This window comes from Galleria mellonella, unplaced genomic scaffold (assembly GCF_026898425.1).
Source record: "Galleria mellonella isolate WM207_F2 unplaced genomic scaffold, CSIRO_AGI_GalMel_v1 utg132, whole genome shotgun sequence".
NCBI classification, from domain to species: Eukaryota; Metazoa; Arthropoda; class Insecta; order Lepidoptera; family Pyralidae; genus Galleria; species Galleria mellonella.
The window spans coordinates 7083297-7094395 of record NW_026441989.1 but is presented as its reverse complement, the minus strand read 5'-3'; the positions used below and the strand labels follow the sequence as shown (position 1 = coordinate 7094395).

At 35.7% G+C, this 11099-nt stretch overlaps 1 protein-coding gene across 1 annotated transcript; it reads left to right on the top strand.

The window, feature by feature from the left end:
* The first annotated feature begins 4411 nt into the window (after positions 1 to 4411).
* LOC128202503 (uncharacterized) lies at positions 4412 to 10054 on the top strand. Its single transcript, XM_052903084.1, has 2 exons — positions 4412 to 5875; positions 6077 to 10054. Exons 1-2 carry the CDS (start codon positions 4412 to 4414, stop codon positions 9782 to 9784), a joined length of 5172 nt encoding a protein of 1723 aa, XP_052759044.1. The 3' UTR covers positions 9785 to 10054.
* The last annotated feature ends 1045 nt before the right edge of the window (positions 10055 to 11099 follow it).

Genomic DNA, 11099 nt, shown 5'->3' with positions numbered 1-11099 from the left:
GTACAATCAGAATTCATTACATTTAGAATTTTGTAACATTGTTCGAATTGTGTAATTTGTTCAGGTACACACAAAAGGAATCTTTGAATTGATCATGAGTAACCACCATCTGCGCTTGCTTATAGATAACAATAGAAATGTTTTCTTAGGTAAAACTAATTCTGATAGGTCTAAGTACATATGTACTATGTACATAGGAATATTTAATTTCCTATGGTTCGTAGTCATGTTATAAATGCTTGACGTAACATAAAATTTCATTAATCAATTTTATTCATACTACTTTACCGGTACATAAACAAAATTAAATTAAAATTTATACACTGTATTACTAAATACTTAAAACATTTTTGTCATATGTAAAATAGAATAGTATATTGAAATGCGTCTCGTATCTCTTAAATGATTTTGAAAATTTACGTGATCAAAGTCACAGACAAGATAGTAGGTATTAAAATTATTATAAATTATTTGTTACAGATATAGTATAAGTATTGTGAACCATAATGTGTGTATATATAAATGCGTTGAAAGGGAAATGGGAGACAGCGTATCGTCATTAAGACGTTATTAACACAAATCTCTCCATGTCCTACACAGGATTTCTCTCACGTTTCATGCTTCGTGAATAAACAATCATTTGACTTAAATAACGCATTATTCAAAGACTTTTCTACTATACAAGGTGAAATCAAAATTAATGAAATTAAAATTTTATTGCTTTTTAAGGAAATATTGTCAGCTAAATATATTTTTATAAACATGAAGCTAAAAACAGATGAAAAACTAATTTAAAATTTCCACACTAACTTGGTAGCAGGTGCATTTAGCAGTCGATTTAGTATAAAATTGGATGCATATTTGAGTTTCAAACATTTTTCATTGTTTTTTGATGATCCATGTTTCAAGAACAGAATACTCTTCTAAAATAATTTCGATAAATTCTAATGCTTTCGATTACGACCTGTAACATATTGTGTTAGAGGCTTTTTTGTATATATGCCGATTGTAAACTATTCACGGCAATGTATTTTCATCAAAAATTGTCTTGTATAAAATTAATATCTTGTGTAACATTTTGTAACATCTAATAGCAGTAATAATATCTATTCCTGTATCAAGTTCTTAAAGTTATACAACTATTGTTCAAGGAAATATATAGAATACGAATGTATATATATATAGAGTTAAATTAGTCCTTAGCCTCACAATTTACATGTACCTTGTACTTGTAGCTCACATTAAAATGTACACTTTTCAGGTAATAACTATCTAAGTAATTGCTTCTTAAATTGTTAAGTGTAAAATAAGTACAGTCTCGTTCTCGTGACTGACCCAGCCACATTCATCATTGCAACCAACTCACCCCAGTGCTTAATAGAGTGAGTGGCCTCTTCTACAAATCAAGTAGACGCTTACTGTGTAATTTGTTCGGAAATAGTTTAATCAAGCGTAGCTTAGGATTTGCAGTAATTAAAGAAGGTGATGGCGCACGGCTGCGGGCCTCAGCTGTATATTGCTTCCTCAGATTAACACCGAGCTTCCAGTTAATTTCCTGCGTTCAATTCCGGGACGAGTGCCATCTACGAAATATTCTCTCTAACGTTTTATTGTAACGTATTTTAAAATTATATTAATCTTCGTATTTTTTAACTTTTTTTTTAACAGATAAGGAAATAAATCTTATCTAAACTGTGGTAATAGGTTAATAACAAATCATGTTTATTATAACTTGAAGATCTGATCCAGTTAGTGTATAAATGTTCCTCGCAACGTACTTTTCGCCAAAAGACGTGATCTATCGTTGCTACAGAGATAGCAAATGCGACTACAGTGATAATGTAGTGTATAGGAAATAATTTTTTTATATGATTGTATGTATAAGGGTATTGTAAGTATTCACTATGAGTAAATGTTTAGTGAAAATAACCTTACATAATAATATTACTCTAATTTATAACTTCAAATTTTAGACTTTATTATGAAAGTGTAAACAAAAACATTATTTAAACCCTTTAACTTTTTTTGAATCTATTACAATATATGTAGTTGAAAAATAAGCATCACTGGGTTAGAGTTCGTAAACTCTGCGTGTATTTTCATTATTTGAATTTATAAAAGCCAGAGGTCGGTATACAAAAATAGTTATAATGTTTATACAATTAATTCATATATGAAAGGAAAACTAAATCAATCTTCTTTTGATTTTTTTTTTTTGTACTTTCGAAAGTATCTCACTGTGGCTTCATTATCTTTTTTATCTTATGGCAAACTTTACAAACATTTTTAAAGATATCGAAACGGTACGATAACGAAACGATACGATACATCGTATCCGTAGTTTGATTTTTTGAAATATACATATTTTTTTGTTGAACAAAGTTGCTGACTTTAGACACCAGAACCAATAGTTATCTGGTTTGTAATCAAGGAGGTACCACAGCTGTAGCTGTAACGTATATAGCCTTATATTAATTCCAATCACTAGGACCACTACAAGATGTGGTTTATTATTTTATTATATATCATTATTATTTCACTATTATATCAGCCATTAGCAGTTCATTGTTGAATATAGGTTTCCCTCTTGTGGTCGTTTCCCAGTAGTTACCATTTTGGCAGGCAGATTGGCAACCGCAGTTAGGTATAGTGGTGTTTTAAGAAGTACGCTGCTCCCCATCTTTCGCCCATTAAGTTACGTCCCTTTCAATGCCTCTTACGACACTCTCGGGAAAGGAAGAGACCCATTCTATGCTGAGATCACGCGGTTCATATATCATCATACGAATATTCTATAATTTAACAAATAAATACATATTAAATTTAAGATAAGTTTGATTTGACTAATATTTAATTAAGTATATTTTTTTAAAAAGGACAAATAGCACAGATACTATAGGCGTATTTAAGGGCGGGGAGACTGAGGTTCAGTGCCCATCCCATAATTGTTTGACCTCAACATTTGGACCAGGAGTGGAGCTTTCAGCTATAGGCAAAGGCGTATGTAAAAGAATATATGCACATTTTTTGAGTGGTCAAAGTCCCTGAAAAATAAACTCAGATACGCCAATGACAGAGATACATCGACTATGTCAGATTTTTTTAAATAATATATTTTTTTATACCATGAAGGCGGCAAACAAGCATGCCGTTGATGCCTGTTTGATGGTAAACGGTTACTGTAGCCTATAGATGCCTACTATTGCCTACAATGCTAAGAGTGTCACGTGCGCTTTGCAGACCCTGAAGAAATCTTAATATACCCTTTACCAAGAATCCCATACTGTATTCTCTAGAGAAAACCGTGACAAGCAGCTCATTCCACAGCCTGAGCGTTCGCAGGAGAAAAAATATTCAGGCTTTACTTGGTATTTTAAAACCCTGTTTAATATTAGTGTCATATAAGAACGCTAAACATAATATCGAATGAGTGTATAATTAATTGCTGCAAAGTTTTCCGTGTCACAGGGTCGTTAGGTCAAATTCACTATACCCATTAAATACACACGCAAGGCGTTATGGTCGCCTTTCCCTTTGTTACTATTTGCATACAAAACAATAGTGCGAGTAGAGACGTCAAGGCAGTATTAATAAAACATATAAAATTATAGTTTATTATATATACTTGCATAATCTGTAACAATATTTGCCCTTACATTAACATACTATTTGCATCCCATAATCAGAACTATCTGGATTTCGAAGCATAGAGATTTTTTCGTTAACTTTGCCTTATTTGCCAGTATATTTTAGCTATTAGTTCTGTGGCCTTTCAAATCATGCGGTGAGGTATAACTTGTTTTGATTTCAGATAAGCTGTGTTCAAGATTAGACATCATAGTTGTTTTAATAAAAGTTAAATTTTTCGCACTTGCAATATTAGAACCATAGATATAGACCGTTTAACCGCTAGAAGGTCAAACATTCAAATTTTGTTAACGGATAGAACTACACGCACTTTTGTATTTATTTTAATTTATTATAAAACTTGAGGCACGGACAAGCATTTCATTTCAACCAAAAGCTTCTCACCTTCAAGCGCAAACATACGTGTTTTGGACCTTCGTTGCCGAATAATAATACGCAAAGTACGAGTCAGCGACCATTGGACTCATCGTATGCCAATTCATCGCACAAGTTTTGGACTACGAGAAGTGAGAAGACATCTAGTAAGGATCGAGGTTAAGGCGTCGGAGGAGCAGCAGCAGACAGCAATCGTCCATAAACGCATTCCGGAACGGTCTGCCATCCTCCCTAACCCCATCTCCTTCGCTTCAATTGTGTCACACCGTGCCTTTAGTCACGTTACAATTCTTGTGTTCAGCAATAAGAAGCAGCTTTGTGTCGCAGCTAGCACAGGCTGATCTTACAGACCAAGAATCAAACGTAAGTACCTTCATAATTTGCCAAAATGAGTATAAATGAGGCTAGTGTTAAAATAAATCGTGAAAGATCCCCTAATAGGCTAGTCGCTAATAATGAAAACGATAATGAATTGCTAAAGGATCTAGTCAAGACGCGTGGCATATTAAAAAGCAGGCTTACTAAATTTTCTAATGCCGTTAGTGATATTACCCTCGAACAATTAACTAATCAAAAATGCGCCGATGTAAAATTACGCATGCAAGGTGTTACGAGCTTATTTACAGAGTTTAGCGATGTTCAAACAAAAATCGAAAAAATTGTACGAGATTCAGATTTAGATTCGCAGCTGACGCAACGAGAATTGTTTGAAGATTGCTATTATCATGCACTAGCTCAAGCTGAATGTTTGCTCAAATCGGTAGAGGTCACTAGCGCGTCCAGTAAGGGCAGTAATAGGGCGTCACAGTCTATAAAACTTCCGACCATCTCTCTACCTGTATATGACGGAACGTATGAGCATTGGATCGAATACAGAGACATTTTTCTATCTCTAGTACACAATTCCGACGAAATTAGCGATATTCAGAAATTCCACTACCTAAAATCGTCACTAAAGGGAAGCGCGGAGTTAGTTATCGATTCCTTAGAATTCTCTGCTTGTAACTATGTGGTAGCATGGGAACTACTTCTCAACAGATACAACAATAGCAGTCTGTTGGTGCATAACCACGTTAAGGCCTTATTCACTATTCAAAAACTTTCTAAGGAATCACCACATGCACTCAGAAAACTGACAGATATTATTCTTAGAAATTTACGCGCATTAAAAATATTAGGTGAGCCTACTGAGTACTGGGATACGTTAATTATATTTATTATAACGTCTAAGTTAGATGAAACCACCGAACGTGAATGGGAACAATTTAAATGCACCACACGAAAATATATTAATGATATTTCTTCACTGAAGGTAGATGATTTACTCATGTTCCTTAGAGACAAGGCTGACATGTTGGAAACATTGCTAGTTTCACACAGAGTTAACAGTGACGTTAAAACTCAAAACGCGACTTTACAACAATCGTCACATTATCCGTCACATAAAACATCACATCATAAAGTGCACTGCAATGTTTCCACCAATAAGTCACAGCAAGGTCGAATCACGTCTACTAAGAAATCGTGTTTAATGTGTAACGCCGATCATCCACTTTATTCATGTCAAACATTTTTGGACACTAACTTAGACGCTAAACTGCAATTTATAACCGCAAATAAATTATGTGAGAACTGTTTACGTCCAGGGCATTCAGTTAGTATGTGCAAATTTGGACCTTGCAGACTGTGTTTTAAAAAACACAACACGCTTATTCATAATAACGTGACTGATCGAGTAGCGGTCGTATCAATGCATCTAGCCGACAACGAAACCCCGGGTTCTAGTCAAATGACCCCCGCGACCGTCGCACCGCCCGCGCAGTCCATCCCCGCGCAAATTCATTCGTCTCGAGTAAACAGTACACACATAGATAATTTTAATTTAATTCACAAACAATCTACTATGCGACCCGTTTTATTGTCTACAGCTATAGTCGAGATAGCCGATAGGTACAATAAGTTTCACTTAGCACGCGCGCTTCTCGACTGTGGTAGTCAACATTGTTTTATTTCTAAACCACTATGCGATTTAATTAATATAAATTTAATACAGTCCACTTGCGAAATTCGAGGTGTCGGCAACACAGTAACAACGTCATCACAGATATGTGATATCGAGATCAAATCACGCATTGACAATTACTCCGCACGCATTAAATGTTTTGTGTTGCCGCACATTACATCTACGCTATCTACTGCTATGTATAGTCAACGCGCGCAGTCTTTTATGATACCTGACTATATACAGCTGGCTGATCCACAATATTATGAATCTCAAAATATTGATATTTTAATAGGCGCAGACTTATTTTGGGACTTATTATGCGAGGGTAAAATGAGATTACCCAATGGACCCTTTTTACAAAATACAAGGTTAGGTTGGATTATTTCAGGGCCTATTGAGTTTAACACGCACAATATCAATACGTCTGTCCAATGTAACTTCACTCAATCTATTGACACTCAGTTACGACGGTTTTGGGAGTTAGAAGAGGTGCCTAAAACTAGTGACATACAGACTGACGAAGAACGCTCTTGTGAGGAAGCTTTCATTCGTACTACCACGCGCAATAGTGACGGAAGGTTTTGCGTCAGCTTGCCACTGAAACAGTCGCCATCTGTTTTGGGTGAATCTTTGTCACAAGCTGAACGTCGTTTTTTGGCACTAGAGAGGCAATTAGAACGTAATTCTAACTATAAAAAATTATATATTGAATTTATACACGAATACATCGAATTAGGTCATATGACGCGAGTAACTTCATATGGAACCCCACACTATTTTTTACCTCATCACGGCGTGTATCGTGAGCACAGCAGCACAACAAAACTTCGCGTGGTGTTCGATGCAAGTGCCGCCACAAGTAGTGGAGTGTCTTTAAATGACATTCAACAAGTCGGACCTCCCTTGCAGCGTGATTTAGTTGACATCCTGCTTCGTTTCAGACAACATAGATACACTGCTTGTGCAGACGTCGAAAAGATGTACAGGCAGTGTCTCTTAAACGAATTACAACGCGATCTCCAGTTGATTGTGTGGCGTGACAACCCATCTGAACCGTTAGGTATTTACCGACTGAATACGGTAACGTATGGGACAGCCTCCGCACCGTTTCTTAGTGTTAGGTGTCTAAAGCAGCTGGCACTCGAATGTAAGGACTCAGCCGTCCAACAAATAATTTTAAATGATTTTTATGTAGATGATATGATTACAGGTTCAGATGACAAGCAGGAGTTGCTTGTACTCTGTAAGAAGGTCACAGATGTCTTAAGTTCTGGAGGATTTCACTTAAGAAAATGGATATTTAATTTTAAATGTGATGAATTGTTGGTTCATCAAATTCCAAATAATAACGCATCACAGGAATTAACATTAGGAGAAAATGTTCAGTGCAAGACATTAGGTCTTGGATGGTACTATGCATCAGACGAGTTTTATTTTAATACTCAAGTTAAAGTTGATACGTACAAGATTAGTAAACGAACCATTTTATCGCACGTTTCTCAAATATTTGATCCATTGGGAATATTAAGTCCGACCATTATAATAGCCAAAGTTTTATTGCAAAAACTATGGTTATTACAACTAGGATGGGATGATGAGGTACCGCGAGACGTGTTGCGCGCATGGACCGTATTTGTAAAGGGCTTATCAATGCTTAATACCATCCGCATACCCCGTCATGTTATAGCTAACGAAGCGATATGTACAGAGCTACACATCTTTACCGATGCATCGCAGACTGCGTACGGCGCTTGCATCTACGTTCGAACAGTAACTAATAACGGACTTGTATCGGTAAAATTGTTATGTTCAAAGGGTAAGGTTGCACCTTTAAAACCTGTCAGTATCCCGCGACTAGAATTATGTGGAGCTTTACTTGGGGCTCGACTTTATGATAAAGTAATTAACTCACTTCGTCGTCATTTTGATAACATCATGTTTTGGACTGACTCGACCATAGTACTAGGATGGTTACACATGTCGCCTAATTTACAAAAAACTTTTGTACAAAATAGAACGGCAGAAATACATGAGTTGGCGAAGGAACTTCCATGGCGTCATGTCAGTGGGAAGGAAAACCCAGCTGATCTGGTCTCGCGCGGTGTTCAGATGGAGGACCTTTCATCTTCTACTTTATGGTGGGAAGGCCCATCTTTTCTTCGTCACACTAACTTCAGTTGCAATAATGTACCGTTAAATTCATTTGACTCTCAGCAACTATTGCCTGAGCTGAAATCCAGTGTGACACATTCCTACGCTACTGATCAAGACTGCGAACGTACATTATTTCCATTTGTTAGATTTTCTCAATATAGTCGCATGAGACGAACTGTCGCATATATACAACGTTTTATCCATAATACGCGCAATAAAAATACTCAACGGTCAGGTACTCTCACTGTCGATGAATTGAGGGAATCTGATATAACTTTGGCTCGACTGTCTCAACTAGAATCGTTTCCAGATGAGTATAGGTTACTCACAAATAATAGTACTCTAGTTAATAAGCATAATTTGTCTAAATTAAATTTATTTATTGATAAAAATAAACTAATTCGTGTTGGTGGTCGGATTGTAAATTCTCCCGACTTTAATTTTGATAAAAAACATCCGATTTTAATTTCATCTAAACATATTTTCTCCCTACTACTATTCAGACACGAACACAAGCAGTTGTTGCACGCAGCTCCACAGGCGCTTCTTTATAACTTACGTGAAACGTGGTGGCCAATTGGCGGTAGAAACTTAGCAAGGAAGGTTGTTTATGATTGCATTATTTGTAAACGCTTGAGAGGTATGACCCCTACTCCCCTTATGGGAGATTTACCAAAGGAACGCTTAACTTCGGGCTTTCCTTTTATGCGTTCTGGGGTGGACTACGCCGGACCAATGCTCATACTTAATCGTAAGGGTAAAGGTGCTAGGACGACAAAATGCTATGTGTGCTTATTTATTTGTTTTGTAACGCGCGCTGTACATTTAGAACTCGTCAGTGACTTATCAACAGATGCATATTTATTAGCGTTAAAGAGATTTATATCTAGGCGTGGCAAACCATGTGAGATTTTTTCTGATAATGGTAGAAATTTTGTTGGATTGATGAATGACTTTAAACATTTTTTAGCTAATTGTTCGTCACAGATTATAGAATATGCCACGGCTCAGAATATTCAATTCACATTCATACCGCCTTATGCGCCTCATTTTGGCGGATTATGGGAAGCTGGAATTCGGTCCTGTAAGAATATTTTACGTCGTATAGTAGGAAACGCGCACTTAACCTACGAGGAGTTCAGTACAGTGTTGACACAAATTGAAGCGGTCCTGAACTCCCGTCCTTTAAGCCCTATGTCCTCAGATCCACAAGATTTGTCGCCTCTTAGTCCAGGCCATTTTCTGGTGGGACGTCCACTTACTGCGCCTGCTAGTGATGACTTCACTGAGACGCCTGTTCATCGACTGACACGTTATCAACGAGTTGAGCAGATTCGACAGCAATTTTGGTCCCGTTGGGCGAAGGAATACGTGTCAGAACTTCAAATAAGGACTAAAGGAAGGAAGAACACACTTGAACTGCAGCCTGATATGCTAGTAGTTATTAAGGACGACAACCTACCGCCGCTAAAATGGCATCTCGGTCGAATAGTGAAGATCTTCCCTGGCAAAGACGGCATCACTAGAGTAGCCGATATTCGCACATCGTCAGGTGTCGTGAGACGCGCTTACAGCAAGATATGTCCCTTACTTGATGACTAATTCTAGTTTTGAAGTTTTAAAATTGAAAGCTGAAGCTTTCAAGGCCGGGGGCATGTTCAAGATTAGACATCATAGTTGTTTTAATAAAAGTTAAATTTTTCGCACTTGCAATATTAGAACCATAGATATAGACCGTTTAACCGCTAGAAGGTCAAACATTCAAATTTTGTTAACGGATAGAACTACACGCACTTTTGTATTTATTTTAATTTATTATAAAACTTGAGGCACGGACAAGCATTTCATTTCAACCAAAAGCTTCTCACCTTCAAGCGCAAACATTCATTATTATTATTATTAAAGATTCAACGGGTACTTACACTTGAACAAGTCATAATATTAGTTACGTATGTTGGACTCCTTAGAACACGCTCTAAACAGTTGGCTACTAATAGTGATAGATGCATCTTCTCAACAATATACATATATGAGTATAATATGTATACGTATGTATCACGGTTATAGTTATATTATTATGTAGATATTGCTGTTAGAATATCGAAGTGCTCTGTCCGGGCTTCTATAATGGAGTTCTCTTGTTATCTACATCCATTGTAAATTAATTTATTCCATCATACTGTTTTAAGAATTTTTTACGATGTTTATTGAGATTGTATGTTCCTTGGAATTATTCAAGATTGTTATCGCCATAAGTAGTTCAGCACTTAAGTATATTTTCAAAAATTGCCGGGTAAAGCAAGCAACGCTATTTACATGGTTTTAAGATAGGCAAAAAAAAAGAAGTTTGAATTATATATATTTGATATATATATATATATATATATATATATATATATATATATATATATATATATATATATATATATATATATATATATGTATCAATATATTTATATTTGAATAGAAACTTGTTTTGATAGTAATTTGCAATTAGATTAAAATGTAATGATTATACCTATAGACCATGTGAGTTTTGAAACCGGCGTGTATGTATGAGACGAATTATGAAAGTGGATGAAGTAACAGATGTAAAAATTGAGGCTTTAGACACACTCTGATGTAATTTCTTTATTTAATTTTATTCATGTAATAATTATTTTCCATAGAATAAAAAATTAAATAAATACGAAATAATAAAAAAGTATATAATAATATTATAAATACATTATTATTACGAGGTCAGCAAAAAAGTTAGTACGTATACTGAAATCCATTATTTCCCTTTTAGTTTCTTTGCCTGTCTCAAGAGTGAACAATGTAGTTTTCCGTACTTCAGACTAAATGTCTGCAATGCAGAGCATTTCAATGATAAAAGAGAAAAATCATTTAATGTAAAAGCCATGTTATAAATATA